At 34.7% G+C, this 18681-nt stretch overlaps 1 protein-coding gene across 5 annotated transcripts in view; it reads right to left on the bottom strand.

Moving 5' to 3' along the window:
- Window positions 1-18681, bottom strand: part of ABCA5 (ATP binding cassette subfamily A member 5) — a 74224-nt gene that overhangs the window by 46262 nt on the left and 9281 nt on the right. For all 5 annotated transcript variants that reach the window (XM_027771142.1, XM_006146735.3, XM_014587155.2 and 2 more), the window contains 8 exons: window positions 17489-17650; window positions 16498-16586; window positions 13663-13892; window positions 10828-10969; window positions 8655-8843; window positions 6451-6598; window positions 5512-5680; window positions 3514-3572 (listed from right to left, as the gene is read on the bottom strand). In XM_027771142.1, the coding sequence (XP_027626943.1) occupies window positions 3514-3572; window positions 5512-5680; window positions 6451-6598; window positions 8655-8843; window positions 10828-10969; window positions 13663-13892; window positions 16498-16586; window positions 17489-17650 (1188 nt within the window). The remainder of the gene's footprint in view (window positions 1-3513; window positions 3573-5511; window positions 5681-6450; window positions 6599-8654; window positions 8844-10827; window positions 10970-13662; window positions 13893-16497; window positions 16587-17488; window positions 17651-18681) is intronic.

Raw genomic sequence — 18681 nt, 5'->3', positions numbered from 1 at the left:
AGGTCTGGGGCTCAAAACACAGAGCTGGCCATGTGGGATCCAGTCTCCTTAACTACCTGCCATCTGGCTGGCCCTTGTTAAACTCTTAAGTAACATGCTAGACTTGTCTGCCTCAATCTTTGGTCTTTCAGTCCCTTCAAGCTTTGGAGATCATCTCTCTTACATAGCTTCACATCAAAATAACTCAACAGAACTATTTTGAGATTCATCCATATTATAGTATATGGACAGTCCATTACTTTTTACTGCTGAATAGCATTCCATTGTATAGACATATCACATTTAATTTATCCATTCATCTTGTTTCCAGTTTTTGGTTATTCCATATAAATCTGTAATAAACATTAATAAATAAATACATGCTTTCATTTGTATTGGCTAAATATCTAGAATTAGAATGGCTGGATCACATAGCAAGTATGTGTTGAACATTTTCACAAACTGCCAAACTGTTCTCCAAAGTAGCTGTACAATTCTACATTCCCTCCAGCAGTGTCTGAGAGTTCCAGTTCTTCTATAATACAACTCACCAAACATTCATTATATCAGTCTTTTTAGTTTTAATAATTTTAATAGGTATGTAGTGATATCTCATTATGGTTGTAATCTACATTGCCCTAGTGAGTAATGATGTTAATATCCATATGGTTTGTTTTCAGGACTACATTTAAAAACTTTTGTCTAACCCAAGTTCTCATAGAATTTCTCCTCCTTTTTATCCTTGAGATTTACTGTTTTAGGATTTACACTTATGTGTGTGATTCATTTTCTGTTACATTTATATGTGGTGCCTAGTATAAATCAAAGTTCACTTTTTCTGTAATTGTTTCTATATTAGTTAAAAATTCTATTTCTTAGTAAATGCTTTATGCCTTTGTTGAAAATCAGTTATCCATATATATACAGGTCTATTTCTTTAGTTACTTTGTTCTATTTCATTTACTATTTTTTAAAATTATTTTCATGCCAAACTACACTGTCTTGATTACTGTGACATTTTTGTGAAGTCCTAAAACAATGTAATACTACTCTTATAATTTTGTTTTCTTTTTTGAAGTTGTTTTTGCTATTCTGAGTCATCTGTATTTTCAGATAAATGTTAAAATCAGTTTGACCAATTCAACCACACACACACACACACACACAAAAAGCCCAATAGGATTTTTTCTTTTGCTAGAGAGCGTGTGTGTTTGCCAGAGAAAGATGGAGACAGGGAAACTGAGAAAGCACCCTCCAGGGGGTTGGCCATGTTGCAATCCCTTCTCTGCCATTCTCTGCGTGGGACTTTGGGCATGCACATACATGTGTCTAGTCTTTTAAGCTACCAAATCTGGGATTGGAACTGCATAATCAACTATATGGGATCTAGCCACATAAAACACAACATCACTAGCTGGTCCAGCATAATAGGATTCTGATTGAGTTTGAATCTACTTAAATTTGGGTAGAACTCATATTTAAACATTTTGAGACTTCTTACCCATGAAGAGCAAATATTCAGGAAATAGAAAACCAATAAAAGTAGAGAGGGTCAACAAAGTCAAAAGTTGGTTCTGTGAAAATATATTTTAAACTTCAGGTCAACAGATGGCATAGGGGTTATATTGCTGGACTCCCACATGGCCAACCACAGTTCAAGTCCCAGACCTGGTGGCTTGAAAAATCACACCAGGCGCATGTGTGTCTGTCCAAGATCCCGAAAGGAAAAGGACTGCAGCATGGCAATCCCCTTGGGCGATTTCTCAATTTCCCTCTCATTGTCTCAGTCTTTCTCTCTCTCTGGTGAGCACACCAGAGGCCCTAAGGCAAAAAATTTTAAAAAATAAAATAAAAAAGATATTTTAAACTAATAAATACCAGCTTAAAAATATTCAAATAATAAACATCGGGAATAAATCACTACAGATCCTATAGACCTTAATAATATGAAAAATAAAAAAATAAAGGCATCTAGAAAAGTCAACACATGCCAGGGCACTGGTTCTCAAGTGTGGAGTGGGGAGGGGGAGTATTAAGATTTTGCCTCCCAAAGGTATCTGGCCTAGAGACATTTCTGAGACATTTGTAATGATTAACTTTATGTGTCAACCTGACTAGGCTACATTTACCCAACTGTCTGGTCAAACAGTACAGAAGTTGCTGTAAAGGTATTTTGTATATATCATTTACATTAATAATCAGCTGACTTTAAGTAAAGGAGATTTCTCCTGATAATACTCAGAGGTAAACATCATCTAATTAGTTGAAGGCCTTAAGAAAAAAAATCTGGGGACCAGCAGTTAGCGTAATGGCTTTGTCGCTGGACTCCCATGTAGTTGACCACGGTTCATGTCCCGGACCCGGTGGCTTAAAACTCACGCTGGGCACGTGTGCGTGTGTGCCCAAGATCCTGAGAGGAGAATGGAGGAGAAGGGATTGCGGCGTGGCCAACCCCCTGGGGGGTGATTTCTCGCTTTCTGTCTCTTTGTCTCTCTCTGTCTGTCTGGTGAGCACACACGCCCTATAGGGGAAAAAAAAAAAAAAGAAAAAAGAAAAAAATCTGAAGTTTCTGAGAGGAAAAGGAATTCTGCCTCAAAAAATATAATGTAGATTCCTGTGATGAGTGTCCAGCCTGCTGACCTATTCTGTGAATTTTGAACTGGTGACTACAACTTCAACTCTTGCCTAAGTTTTCACTGCCCTATAGAATTTGGACTTGCCAGGTGCCACAATACATAGCATAAACCAATTCCTTATAATAAATCTCCCCCAACTGCCCCTGCCCCAGGCTCACAATTGCTATGGTGTGTGTGTGTGTGTGTGTGTGTGTGTGCGCGTGTGTGTGTTCTGTTGGTCCTGAAGAACCCTGACTACCATACTGACATACTGCTAAACATTCTACAATTCTCAGGACAGTTCCCCAAATAAAGAATTTTCAGGCCCAAAACATCAGTAGTGCCAAGGCCAAAAAGAATTTTTAAAAAGTAACTAAGTATGTATACATATATAATAATAAAATTAAAAAGGACATAGATATGTTTAAATAGATAAATGTTTTCATCTTAATAAATATTACTTTATGCTTTTAGGGGATTTTGTGTTTTAATTTCCCAGGGGACTTATACTGACTTATCAAAGAGACAGAGAGAGAGAGAGATAGAAAGTAAAAAAAAATAAAAAAGCACTCCCTCATGGGGAATGGTCACGCCAAAATACCTTCTCCATTTCTCCCTCCTTTCAGAATGTGGAGATGCAGGCACACAGAATATTTCCCAAAGCACCCCATCCTGGACTCAAACTGCACAGTTGGCAAGTGGGATCTAGCTACCTTAACCACCATAAAACCAGCTGCCCCACTTTTTGCTCTTATAATTTCATTGTTGTTAGTTTTATTTATGAATACTAATCACATAAAAAAATCTCTAAAGATAAGACAAAATTATGACAGAGAAGTTTACATTTCTCAAAAACTATGCAAACTGATTTTCATTTGTATTTTAATGCTACAGACTGAATACTAGGAACACTACTTACTTCTCAAAGCCTCCACATTTTCACCTTTCTTTCTATGTGTCTTCTGAATACCAATGATTCTGAAAAACACAGTTTTCTATTTTTACATATTTAAAGCAAATGTTTAAGTATAATACATGTAAAAAAAGTGTTTACATGTATGGTATTTTTATCAAAGCTGTCACACTTAACAGAAATAATAATAAAGTACCTCCTTACTAAGACAGTGAACCAAAGAAGTTTAACAGTAACTATAAAATTATGTTTAAAACGCTATAGGAGAAAAGGACAGTATTCCTCTTATTTTAAGTGTCATTCATTCATTTTTTATGCCAAGCCAAAGATCTAAAAAAACTGAAGCATTTGATTCAAGCAATCTTGTAAAGTCTTTTCATTTCTGATTAATCAAATGTGTTTTATTATCTAAAAGAGCCAGAAACCAGGTGCCATTTCATGTCAGAACACATTTCAGATTGTCTATAAATATGTAAAGTGATTCTCTCATTCCACTTCAATTCTTTGCATGATTTTTTTTTAATTACTGATTTTCTTAATCAATTTAAATTGTAGACTTGAAAAGGCAGACCACTGGCCTACTAATTACATGCTAAGTAATGGTTTTCTCTTGAGAGAGAGAATTTTGCTACAGGGCTTGTGTGCTTGCCAGAGAGACAGAGGGAAACAGAGAGACAGAGAGCGCGAAATCACCCCCCAGGGGAGATGGCCAGGCCGCAATCCCTTCTCCTTCATTCTCCTTAAGGGATTTTGTGCAGGCATGCACACATTCCCAGCATGAGTTCTTTAATTTGCTAGGTCCTGGACTTGAACCACGGTCAACTACATGGTAGTCCAGTTACATAACCATTATACCATCTTCTGGTCCCACATGTTAAATACCTTGACTCTCCCTTGGTTTTAAACATATTTCTTAAGTTTAAAAACACATATACTTTACTTTTCTTATTTTTCTTTTCTTTCTCATTTTTTAATTTTAATTTTGTATTGACTGATCTAGTAAGGAAAAGTAATGGATTTCTTTGTTTTGCTTTGTTTTGTTTTTTTGAGAGGTTTTTGCTATAGGGTGCTTGCGATCGCCAGAAAGACAGAGACAGACAGAGACAGCGCAAAATCACCACCCAGGGGGATAGCCACACCACAATCCCTTCTCCTCCATTCTCCTCTCAGGATCTTGGGCACGCATGCATATGCCCCCGGTGTGAGTTCAAGCCACCGGGTTCGGGACTTGAACCGTTGTCAACTACATGGAAGTCCAGTGACACAGACATTATGCCAACTCTTTAGTTCTTAAAAATTAAGGTGAGTGATAATTGTGACCAGTAGTTAGCCTAATGGCTATGTCACTGGACTCCCATGTAGTCGACCGCAGTTCAAGTCCTGTACCTGGGGGCTTAAACCACGCCCGGCGCGTGTGCGTGTGTGCCCAAGATCCCGAGAGGAGAACGGAAGAGAAGGGATTGCAGCATGGCCATCCCCCCTGGGGGGTGATTTCTCACTTTCTGTCTCTCTGTCTCTGTCTTTCTGGCGAGTGCATGCACCCTGTAGCCAAAACAAAAGAAAGAAAAAAAGAAAAAGAAAAAAAATATTAAGGTGATAATCTGGCTATGTCACAAAACCCTAGAGGTATGAAATTAACAGAGAATAACTTAATATGTTGTGTAAGACAATACTACCTGATAAAATAATAATTATTCTATTTCAATCTGCATAATGGGAAAAGCTCTAATCAGCTTAATTGTGTAAACACTGGGTTTTATTACTTTTAAAATTTTCTACTGATAAATAAAATTTCAACCCTAGCAGCAACCTTATTCTAAACGGTCTCAAAAGAAAATCAGAATATAAAATTAGTTAGTCTTTTTTAATATTATGTTTTAAAATCATAAAGAGTCTACCAAATTTAAGAGATCATATTTACATACATATTTAAGAGACAAAATTTAAACCTGACAGTTTCCATCATTAGTTCGAATGCCTAGATTGCCAATGACTGAATCATACCTTATGGCTTCTTTTCCTATAAATTCTGAAGAAACGGGCTCAATAATTTCACTAAAACTAATACTTCCATTGACATTGCCCTCTGATAACTCCTTATAATTTCTTTTGCTCTTTGACCAATATGACAGCTTCAGGAAATAAAAAGATGATCTTCGTAAGCCAAATTCCCCTGAAATATAAAGATTAAAATGCTGTGTTATTATAACAAATTATTTCTGAAAACTAGTTTCTAAATTATATGGTGGTGTTTGAAATATACCATAAATTAGATCTAAAATTTAGGTGCCCTTCCCCGATGTACACATATTTTAAAACATTATGTTATACGCAATACACATATATAATTGTCACTTGTCAATTAAAAATAATAAATAATAAATTTTAGGTATAGATAAAATACTGTCAATAGTGCATGAGACATCAGTTTACCAACAAATAACGATAGTCTGTAAATAAATTCAGTGTGGCTGAGAGTTCATGAGGATGTAAAGGTTAGTAAAGTACATTTTTTTGTGCTACAGGAAGTTACTTCTTTGTGGGGACAAATATGTACTGAATGGCTAGAACACGATGCAAGAGGCTAAGCAGGCCAAAGACTTGAATGGGTATCATCTTAGACAGTCTTTGAAAATAGGCAGTACTTAGAACTAAGTGACTAGTTAACGGAGAAGACATTGCAGAATTCAGTGAACACAGCAACAGGACAGAAATAGGATCAAAGGCTTTCAAAGCAAACTGTTCTCTTTTTACACAATCTCCTATGTTCACCTGTGGCGTAAGCCTTATGTACAAAATATATTTAACTAAAATAAAATTTAAAAGTTTTACTGTGACTATGACTTATGATATTCTGGCTAAGGAAAAAGACAATAAGGTTGATCCTACGTGGATAAGAAAACTAAAAATTTTTAAAGTAAAATCCCAAACCCACCTACATACCTGGAATGACTTGATCAAGATAGATAGCTACGAGGACATAGAATACACTATTAAGTGCTAGCAAGATAATAGTAATAATTAGAGGATATGGGCCTTCGGTCAAATTAGAAAATAAAGCACCTTCATTAAGATCTTCTAGATGCATGACCTGAAAAATAAAAACACCAACTTTATTATATAAGATTACAAAAACTAGCAAAAGCGAACACTGCTTAGAGTGATTCATTCTATCCAGAGTGACAGTATCAAACTGGGTTATGTAACAAAATAAACAGTCTATCAAATTAGTAAGTTGAATTTTTATGTAAAACAATAAAGACTTTACCAATATATAAGTTTATCATGCTTCCTTTCAATCATGTTTTAATGCTGTGCTTCTTAACCTATGATGTATCTACTCTTGGGGGCAATTAATTCTAAGGTAATAGATAGCAAATGAAATAATAAAAGTGTGATTATAATCAGTAACTAATGCAATCAAAAGGGTTATGATCCACATGGAAGTCAAACTAAGTATCAGAGAATAAAATTTTGGTAAGCATCTTTTCAATATTGAAAACAGAGAAAGTATTTTGATTAAATAACATAACCATTAAATTAATTAGATTAGAAAGAGAAATGTACTAAAGGCTTCATTTAGGTCCTGGCTCTACCATTAAGTGAAAAAAAAATTGAATTATACTACTTTGGATTTCAGTCCCTTTATCAGTGAAATGAAGATGAGTTAAAAGACCTTCCCACTCAAAACAAAAACTTATAAATCTATAATTGTACATTCCAAAGAGAAGGGAGACTCAGTGAACTTTCAAACTTTATGGGAAAAAAAATAGCTCTCAGGGCTCATATCATTAAAATTTATTTTACTTAATATTTATAAGCAATCTATTATAGATTACTAGTACATGAGAAGATACTTCTATAATAAATTTTTAATGGATATAAGTTTATATTTTATATTTTTATGGGTACCATTTAGTTTTTCAATGTATGTACACAATGTGTAGTGATCAAATCAAGGTATTAAATATATCCATTATCTCAAACACTTACCCTTATTTGTACTGTGAACCTACAAAATCCTCTAGCTATTTTGAAGTATACACTGAACTGTCACCAGCTGTAGTTTCTCTGCTGTGTTCGAGCATTTATTTCTTTAATCTACTAGCACTCCTGTATCTGTTAACCAAGTTCTCCCTATTCTCCCCAACCTTCTCTTTCTCAGCTACGGGTAGACACTGTTTCACTCTCTACTTCTATATAATCAGATCTTCTATATCTTCCTCTAAGAGGTAAAAACATATGATATTTGCCTTTCATAAACAATCTATTTAATTTAGTCTGACAAGTCAAAATGTTCTATTCAAACAACATGAGTAATCTCTTATATTAAGTAGTTATGTTTTTTCCTTCAAATTTATGCTCTATTGTATAAAGCATTTTCTTATAAGATTTTTTCACTTAGAACCTAACTAGTCTTATAGCACCTAATAAAAAAATCAAGTTTAGCTTAGACCAGTAAAATCCACCAGCCCTGCTATTTTACTACTAAACTCACAATAAATTTGTTAGTCTACACACAGCCTTCGGCAAGGTACTCTTCTGAGATAAATTAACAAATGGTAGCAACGGAGCAATCCAGATTACTTGACACATAAACCAATGACTTCTAACAGTAACAGTTACTTCAATGAAACAGATTTCTAAGATACACTAAAACAAAAGGTGAAAAATTAAAAAATAAAATACATTTAACCAAAAACTTAATGTTGAAGAAAAGAGTGGCCAGCAGCAGGTAGCATGGCGGTTAAGGCCCTGAACTTCCACATGGCTAACCGCAATCTGAGTCCCAGACCTCGCAGCTTGAAATTCACACAGGGCACATGTGTATGTCTGTTTGAAATCTCAAGAGAAGATGAGACTGTGGCATGGCCATCTCCTTGAGGGGTGATTTCTCACTCTCTTTCTCACTGTCTCTCTCTGGCAAGTACATATGCCCTAAGGCAAAAACCTAAGAATTGTAGAAAATACAAATGAAACAAGATTTTAAAAAGCACTCCAGTACTTAAATTTATTTCTCATCTTGAAATTTTAAACTAACTTTCTTTTTGTAAATCAAAGGTAGCATTCATGGTAGTATAAGATGCTACATGGAACTGAAAAGAAAAATAAATATTTAGTGAACGCAAGATTAATAAATTACCTACCTGTGCAATACCGATCAAGAAAGTACACTGACAGAAAGGACTGAAGAGCCACACTAATGACTTGGGAAAATTTTCCATGAGAACTATCAAAAGGCCGACAAATCCAAAAGCCACAGTGACAAAAAATTCAACTATTCCCACATGTTTTGATTTTTTAAAAAGAGGTGTCAACATTAAAGCAAAAAATACCTATAAAATATAAACACTAAGGTTAAAGCATCATTTATATACACTGGTATGAAAACAAAATTAAATTTCACTTGTGAAAGGTCTATTTAATTAGAAAATGTGTGCATTAAAATACAATTACAATTTCTTTATTTTTAAAATTATTTTATTGGGAACCAGCAGTTAGCATAATGGCTATGTCGCTGGACTCCCATGTAGTTGACCGCGGTTCACGTCCCGGACCCGGTGGCTTAAAACTCACGCCAGGCACGTGTGCGTGCATGCCCAAGATCCCAAGAGGAGAATGGAGGAGAAGGGATTGCGGCGTGACCATCCCCCTTGGCGGGTGATTTCTTGCTTTCTGTCTCTATGTCTCTCTCTGTCTGTCTGGCGAGCGCACATGCCCTATAGTGAAAAAAACCTCTCCAAAAAAAAAATTTTATTTATTTATTTATTTATTTATTTATTTATTTTATTTGACCAGAGAGGGACAGAGCGAAAAGCAAGAAAGAGGAAAGTGAGAAAGTAAGCCACCAGGTCTAGGACTTGAACCACGGTTAGCCATGTGGGAATTCAGTGCCTCAACCATCATGCCACAACTCCCAACAATTAAAATTTCTAAATTCTATGGTAAGGTACTTCATTTTCAACAAATAGTGATACAAATATACATTTTAAAAGAATTATTTATTTAATTGAACTTATTATTATTATATTTTAATTTGACCAGAGACAGAGAGAGAAAAAGAGAAAGTGAGAGAGCAAGCTGTCCGGTCTGGAACTTGAACCATGGTCAGCCATATAGGAGGAGTCCAATGCCTTAACCACCACATCACCTGTGGCCCCAGTGATAACATATTTTTAAAATTTAAACTGATAAATATTTTAAAAGGTATTTTATATTTTAGGCAAACATAACCACCTCTACACTTCAGAAACCATAAACAGTCATGCGTTTCTGCAGTCATTTGCATAAAATATAGGAACAAAACAGTAAGTCAAGAAGCTTTTCATGACTCATCTTTTTCAAACTACTTATGTTAGTAAGATACAAAACCTGGGGCCAGCAGATGGCTTGGCAGTTAGGTCACTGGATTCCCACAAGACTGACAGCAGTTCAAGTCCCAGATTCGTGGCTTGAAACTCATGCCGAGCAAGTATGTATCCATGCTCAAGACCCCCAAGAGGAGACGGAGAAGAGACTGCAGCATGGCCATCCCCGGGAAGGGGGTGGGGGTGAGTTCTCACTTTCCCTCACTGTCTCTGTCTCTCTTTCTTTCCACTGAGCATATGTGCCCTAAGGCAAAAACCTCTGGGGGTGAGGAGTGTTGGGGAAAGATAGAAAACCAGTTTAAAAATTCAAGTGATCCTATGTGGAAGTTTATGAGTTATGTAAAACTTATCATTTTACAGAGCAGGGGCAGTGGTAGTAATATTGGGTTATCAGAAAAGTCATGACTTTTTTTGCATTGAAAAATACGTCATGATTTTTCCAACAACCCAAACAAAATGTAACTGGTACAGGATGAACTCATAAACCAGTCAGAGTGGGCACAGGAACCATGGGAAACAAAGGCTGGGCATTAAAACCCAGCATTAAGGCATTTAACAAATGAATATCAAAACTCCTAAAGAGTTAAATTTAAAAATAGGTCTTAAAAAATTATCATCTTATAGCACACATTTAACTTTAAACAGTCAGGATTTTATGAAGACAAAGAAAAAAAAAGAAAAAAAGTCCAGTACTTAATTATACCTGATTCTAGAGTGAGAGTAATGCAGAGACTCAGGAATCATATGTGAAATACAAAATATGGAAATAATTTTAAACCTAAAATTATTCTATAACTTTTCTAAAATTAAAGAGGTGCAATAATACTATGTCATTTAAATCATTTATCAGTAACTTAGTAACAATCTATCTTTAATGGGAAAATTTAAAAGACTGCTACGTAATCAAATATTTCCGCAATTCTTTATTCCCATGTCAAGATAAAATACTTACAGATGATAATCCATAAAGGAAAAAAAGTAGAAATATCACAAAGCTGCTACTTTGAGGAAATAACAAAGAAGCTGTTGCAATAACTGCCATAAGGAGGGACATAAGAAAAATCAAACTTGTATACAGAAGAACCCAGGAAAGCCTACAATGAGAATACAGATACACTCAGAGTCAAATGCAAAGGCTTTCACAGTTAAAGAATCACTTTAAATAAAACTTCATATTATTTTAATTGCTTTGCTCCTAAAAGTACACAATCTTTCTTTTTTTGTGTATATGCATGTATCAAAAATACTCTTACAAGTAGTAAAAATATAGTATTGGTTAAGTTATAGATAAAAGTGTAATATGATATAAAGATAAAATTATGAGTTATATTTTAAAGAATATAAAAAGGTTTACATTTTAATAGTAATTTGTAATTGCTTTAAATCTAGTAGTCCCAAAAGTTTGATAGTGCACTACACCTCTGATGTTCGTAAAATACAGGAGTTTAGGGATCAGCAGATGGCATAATAGTTATGTCACTGGACTCCCATATAGTCCACTGTGGTTGAAGTCCCAGGCCCGGTGGCTTAAAACTCATGCCAGACACATGTGTGTGTGTATGTATGCCCAAAATCTCGGAAGAATGAAGGAAAAGGGATTTCAGTGTGGTCATCCCCCTGGGGAAGGTTATTTTTCGCTTTCTGTCTCTCTGTCTCTCTGGCGAGTACATATGCTCTATAACAAAAATCTCTCAAAAACAAGACAAACAAACAAACAAAAAACAGGAGTTTAGGGACCAGCAGATGGTATACCAATTACATCACTGAACTCCCGCAGGGCCGATCGCATTCAAGCCCTGGACCCAGAGGCTTGAAACTCAGGCCAGGCACATGTGTGTGCATGCCCAAGATCCCAGAGGAGAATGAAGAAGAGGAGATTGTGGCATGGCCATCCCTCCTGGGGGTGGTTTCTCACTTTCCCTTTCACTGTGTCTGTCTGTCTGTCTCTCAAAACAAAGCAAAAACCTCTTTTTATTTTTTTTTAAAAAGGAGTTTAATAAGTTAGAATAATGATATTCTTTATAGCGCATGCTACAAGTGTATTTCCGTTGGCTTTTGTTATTACAAAGAAGGCTATCTCACTAATCAATAATACAATTACTACCCATATGCAATGTGAGATCAACAAAATCAACAATTTTTTGAGAGATTTTTGCTACAGGCTACTTGTGCTTGCTGGAGAGAGAGATAGAAAGTGAGAAGTCACTTCCCAGACAGATGGTCAAGCTGCAGTCTCTTCTCCATTCTCCTCTCAGGAACCTGGGGAAGCATGTACATGTGGCTGGCCTGAGTTTTCCGTAGCTGGGTCCTGGACTCGAACTGTGATCAACTACATTAGAGTCCAATGACATAACCATTATGCCATTTGCTGGTGCCCAAAGCAACAATTCACCATTTAATTCAAGACTTCTCTTCCAATCAGAGTTCAATGACACTGCTACATTATTTCATTTCATTTCATTTTTTCAAGTTAGCAGATCAATATATGATGTCATAAAATCACCAAATTAGGGTAAAAGATAGCCAGACTACCAAAACTGAATACATCATTTTTCAGAAGCAAAACTGAGGTACTTAGAAATTAAACAGCATAAATCCATCCTACTACTGTTCTCCTACCAAATATTTTTCTAATTCAAAGCAAACCAAAAATCTTATTAAAATAACAGAAAAAAATACAATGTTATACATAATAACTTCATTATATAAAATGTTATAATTAACTGCTGCATTGAGCTAAGTAGAATAAAACTTTATAAAACTGACTATATAGTAGCAGCTCACATACATAGTATTATTATTCCCAAAATATGCTTAAAGCAAATGTTCACATTACATAGCAAGGAGAACGGAATATATACATATGAAATTATTTATAAAAATGCATGTCTCTAAGGCTGGCTCATGGCCTGGTTGTTAAGGGAAACAAATTCCAGATGATTAACTATGCAGTTCAAGTCCCAGATTTGGCAGCATGAAAAACACACACAGTGTGTGTATATGTGTGTCCAACATCCCAGCAGGATGAGGAAATGGAGAAGGAATTTCAGCCTGGCCACACTCTATATGGGAATGCTTTCTCCCTCTCCTTTTCCCTCTTCATCTTCTCTCTGGAAGCACACATGCCCTCTATCAACAACAACAACAACAAAAAGAAATGGAAAGAAAAGAAAGCATGCTTTTATAAAATTTTTATTACATAAAAATGCTTATTCATTAGGGCTTACTTTTCATTTTCATTTCTTTCTCTACAAATTATTTCCCTTCTTAAACATGCACGCACACCCCGCACATTTTTCAAGCCGCCAGGTCTATGACTCGAACTGCATAGGCCATGTGGGATCCAGCTCCCTTCACAACTAGGCCATGGCACTGGACAATTAACTACATGTTTAATATTATGTACAAGCTATGATTTTAGGGGAGGACTGTTACAAGCAAGTAATTACTCTCTTCCTAGGATCTCATATCTTCTACACACTAAAATATAAGTGAAATATGTGGTGTATGTCCCATGGGTCCAAACAAAATGTGAAATAAAATTTAGACATGTATTGTCAATATAAACTTTCCACATTTCTCTCTTTATATTAAAAGAAAACAATTACTTTCTAAAGCTTGTTCACTGATCTCAAATTCTAAGACAAAGGCAATCATTGTAAGAAAACAGGATCAGTATTTCATCAAGTTTGATAAATACTGATTACAAAGTTACAATTCTGAAGATCTGCAATGATATTTAATATATCAGTTAGTTATATTAAATAATAAACTTTTAAAAACATACCAAAAGGCAGTGTCATGAAGTCCCATTATCTTTAAAAATTCTTTTATCTTTTTTTCTTTTTCTGCTACAATATGAATTGCCAAAAAGTATCCAAAAGGTGAAAATGCTATAACTAAGTATATTAAAATTACTCCTCGGGGAAAGGTATCTATTTCTATAACAGCAGTTTCTCCCATAATAACAGCTTTAGTTGACTCCAGCTCTTTCCAAATAGAAACATTGGTCTTCAACTACAATTAGAAAATGTAAATACATTAAATTAATTTAGTTCTGATAATAGCCCCTAACAACATGCTTCAATCATACCCTCAAGTTTAGTCAATAACACAGTACAAATACAATGCTGAAAAAGCTACGCATTTGAAATAAAGTGAGTCGTCCCACTATCATGATACAGAGTAGAATACTGCTTTTAATTCATTTGGGATGTATACCAAAATGCTAAAGCCTGAGATGGGTGGGTGTATAGTTTTGTACTAAATAATTTGCCAAAGAAAATAAAAGCACCCAATTATCAGCTCATGTGGACAATTAAGTGCATCTTAACAAAATTATACATCTTCGAAACTGATTTAGGAATGATTCTTAGAGCCATCATTCCTATGACCATTTTTAAAAAGTGTCCTTTTAAATAGCATGTCCTTCCACTGCTTTAAAATCCTCTAAAACCAACATATGTAGCGAGAATGAGAGTACTCATACCACATGGTATTTCTAATATATGACTAAATGCCTGAAATGACACCTGTCCTGCCTGTTAGGCCAGTATGGTTTGGGCTATGGATAGCTAAAGTCTTTGGCCGAAACACAAAGAAATGCTTTAACATCATGCTGTATTTCTCTGTCTTTACCTCAAATGTCTATACTATTGAATTTGTGTAATATTACATAGCCCTAAAACATTCACTCTTTATTGCAAGAGTTTATAAGACAACTTTACATACATTATTTCATTTAGTTCTTACAATAACCCTGTGAAGTAAAATAATATTATTGTAGTCAATTTAATATATAGTAGTCTAAAAACTAATAAAGATAAGACTCTTGCTCAGGTTTGTAATCCAGTTCTACACAAATTCAAACATACATTTTAGTACAGAAAACTGGTGATGTACACTTTGTGTGTGTGTGTGTGTGTGTGTGTGTGTGTGTGTGTGCAGAGGTTTTTGCTATAGGGCTCGTGCGCTCACCAGAAAGATAAAGAGAGACAGAAAGTGAGAAATCAGCCCCCAGGGCAGATGGTCATGCCACAATCCCTTCTCCTCCATTCTCCTCTCGGGATTTTGGGCACACACACACACACCAGGCATGAGTTTAAGCCACCAGGTCTGGGACCTGAACTGTGATCGACTACATGGGAGTCCAACAACATAGCCATTACACCAACTGCTGGTCCCTTTTAAAAAAAATGTTTTTTGAGAGGGATGTGCACTTTTAAAATTACAATATTTTGAAGTACAGTAAACTCAATTATAGAAAAAGCAAATAGGTAAAAAGACACAGATCTACCAGGAATATGGAGAAATGAGATACAATTATTGGGTCATTGGAAAAGTCAAGATGCATTTTGCATAGACAAATACAGAAAAAATATGTCATGACTTTTCCAATAACCCAATAATTTGAATAGTTTTAATTCTAACTAAGGAAATATCGTCTTATGGCTTGTCCCAGAGACAAAATTAAGGAATTTAAAAATAAATTCTCAGGCCAGAGAGTGGCACAGTGGTAAATGTGATGCACTGTGAGGCTGACCCAGCTGGAGACCGCCCTGAGTGCTATACACGTGAGTGTGCCCGTGATCCAAGGCTGGTGAAACTGGGAGTAGATGCTAGAGTCTCCAGACCCTGGCTTGGGGTGTTCTCTCTCTATCTCTTACTCTCATTTTGTCTCTCTGTCTCGCTCTCATAGAAGAAATAAATAAACTTTTAAAAATAATAAATTTCATGGCTAGGTTTTTCTGCTGAAATGCAAAACACTGGATCAGATCTAAGCTTGTCTTTTGACCCTAATTTCAATATTTATACACAATCTTAATGATAGCAGAGTATAGTTACTAAAGGCACAAATTTAGGAGTCAAAAAGCCAAAGGTTTGAAACTCTACTTTGCCACTGATTAATTAGGTTTTGGAAAATCATTTAATATCCATGTCTTAGTTTCCTGTATAAAAAAGGATGATAATAATAGCATCAATTTCATAAGGTTGTTACAGATTAACTATGAGAACACGACTTAGAAATAGTATCAGGCAAATGCATGGTAAATGCTTGTTAAATAAAAAAAAAATCTATTATGATTAAAATAATAAAAGATCTTCACTTTCTTTAAACCAAGATATTTGTATTCAATGAGAAATCTGTCTATAAATACAAAGAAATATTACTATCATCAATAAAGATATAAAGAAAACTGAATTTTATGTTTGGAAACTATCAAATAAAAGTGGGTTTGGGGATCAGCAGATGGACTCCCATGTAGTCGACTGCACTTTGAGTCCTGGACCTGGTGCCTTAAAACTCACACTGGGCTATTGTACGTGCATGCCCAAGATCCCAAGAGGAGAATGGAGAAGGAATTGCAGCGTGGTCATTCCCCCTGAGGAGTGATTTCTTGCTTTCTGTCTGCCACTCTCAGTGTCTCCAGTGAGCACATGCACCCTATAGCAAAAATCTCTAAAAAAAAAAAAAAAAAAGTGGGTTTCAAAAACTATTACATCAGAAATACTTCATTTCTCTTCTTAAAAGTTAAAATATATCATACAGTCAAATAAAATCCTATTATAATAAATTAAGAAATATTAGAACTTGCTTGGTTTTTGTTTTCATCATATTTACCTGTATAATGGCAGCATCTATGGATGCTTGTAACACTGTGAACCCTGAGGACCAGTACTGAGCAGCCTCACATGATTTTGAACAGCCAGCTGTAGGAAAAAACATATGCAACATAAAATTTTATGCAACATATAAGTACTTTCTTCTATAGATAACATACGGATGGTTACCATAGTAATACAATCTATTGATCCCTTTAGGACCAAAGAAAATGAGGTATTGCCCTTTGAAGGCAAACAACATCTATAAGATTCCTGACTTTATACTTGAAATTTCTAAATAAAGCAATTATGTGAATAAGGGTCCTGAAAAATAAATAGAAATGTAAAGAGAAAATTAATTATAAACAAAATTATTTAAAATAAGTCACTTTCTTGTTTTAAGGTAATTCATCTATAATGACTTAGTTTCAAGGCACTTCCAGATATAAGAGAAGTCCAGGTTAAGAAAACAGAAAAATAATTTTTTTGTAAAAGTTTTTTAGAATCAAGTCACAAATTTAGTACTTAGCACATTATCTTTAATGTTATTCAGTAAATGTGGTTGATAATGTCTCTCCATAGGTTTTTAACCACTAAAAGCTGTTTTCCACACTTTAAGTGTAAAACTAACAAAATTCAATGGTAGAAGACCTTGAGATTGTTAAAGAGCTGTACCATAAGTAGACACAATTATATGGAGGGAAAAAAACATAGATTTAGAAAGTCCTATAACTCAAGATATAATTCTGCTTTATATTATTGTAACTGATATATTTAACTGTATTAAAATTTAAATGGTACATGAATTTTATGTATATATGTAGATGTAGACAGACATAGACACTTACATATACATAAATATCTTCATGTTATACTTGACAGTTTTCCTATCTGAATAAATGAGTATAGTTGAAAATGTCAATATTACACCCTATAAATTCTGCATCTGAAGTAAGGGACAGCAAAGACAAGCATTCGGTTGGTACTGATAATTATTTAGAGCTATTTACCTCTTGAATCCATATAAACAGAAGATACTGGGATCATATCAGGGAAAAAACGAAGTTCATAGGACATAAAATCTTTGAAAACCACACCTACGAAGTTGCTAGACTTTGAGAGACTAGATGTTATCATTTCTTTTTCATTTGCATATTCTTCAGTAATTATGACTGTAAAATATTACAACAATATAGTTAAGTCACAAATTAAAATAATTTACTATATTAAACTTACATTTTATGAATGAAATATTTTATAAGCACTTTTATTTTACAGACTTTTTTTTTTCTTTTTCTAGAAAAGTTTTTGGTATAGGGCTTGCCAGAGAGACAGAGTGACAGAGAGAAAGTAAGAAATCACCCCATGGGGTGATGGCCACACTGCAATCCCTTCTCCTCTAGTCTCCTCTTGGGATTTTGGGCACGTATGCCCTGTGTGAGTTTTTAAGCTGCCGCATCAGGGACTCAAACCATGGTTGACTACATGGGAGTCCAGTGTCTTAACCATTATGCCATCTGCTGATCCCTTTACTGACTTCTTAAAAAATGAAGACAAGTCTCTAAGAAAATAATAGGATGAAATAATAGAATACTACACATTTAAAGGATAATCAGCTGTTATCTGATCACATAAATTATGTGTCAGTATAATATGGAAGTTATAAATATGATATGGTATAAAATAATACACAGAACTCATATTTCATCTAAACATTGTAATTTCTCAAAACATCAATAAATTGTACTAAACTTTAATACTGAATACTTCTGATATTGTCTCCACAACTTTCAATAGTCCACCAACCAAGAAGCTTACTTTCAGATAGACCATTAAATTTAAACTAGGATTTCATACAGGAAAGAAATTATAGAAATAATAAGTAATATGGTTCATTTATCTAAAAGTAAAACAAACAAATAATGTCTTGATAAATGAATGTTTTATTATTAAATATTTCTTCTCATTAAGAAAATTCCATAACCCTTCTGACAAACTATATATGGATTAATATTTTAGTCACTATGAGGCAACTCTTCTTCAAATAAAATTGCCATTTAAATCTGATATTGCTTGATCCTTTCTTAAAAGATAGATGGAGAGGGGCCAGCATGGTGGCTGAAGCACTGGACTCCCACCTGGCAGACCACAGTTTGGGTCCCAGATCTGGCAGCATGCTTTCTCACTTTCTTCTCTTTTTCTC

Source organism: Tupaia chinensis, unplaced genomic scaffold (genome assembly GCF_000334495.1).
Source record: "Tupaia chinensis unplaced genomic scaffold, TupChi_1.0 Scaffold000187_1, whole genome shotgun sequence".
Lineage (NCBI taxonomy): Eukaryota > Metazoa > Chordata > Mammalia > Scandentia > Tupaiidae > Tupaia > Tupaia belangeri.
The sequence above is the reverse complement of the archived record's forward strand: the minus strand, read 5'-3'. Positions and strand labels throughout refer to the sequence as shown.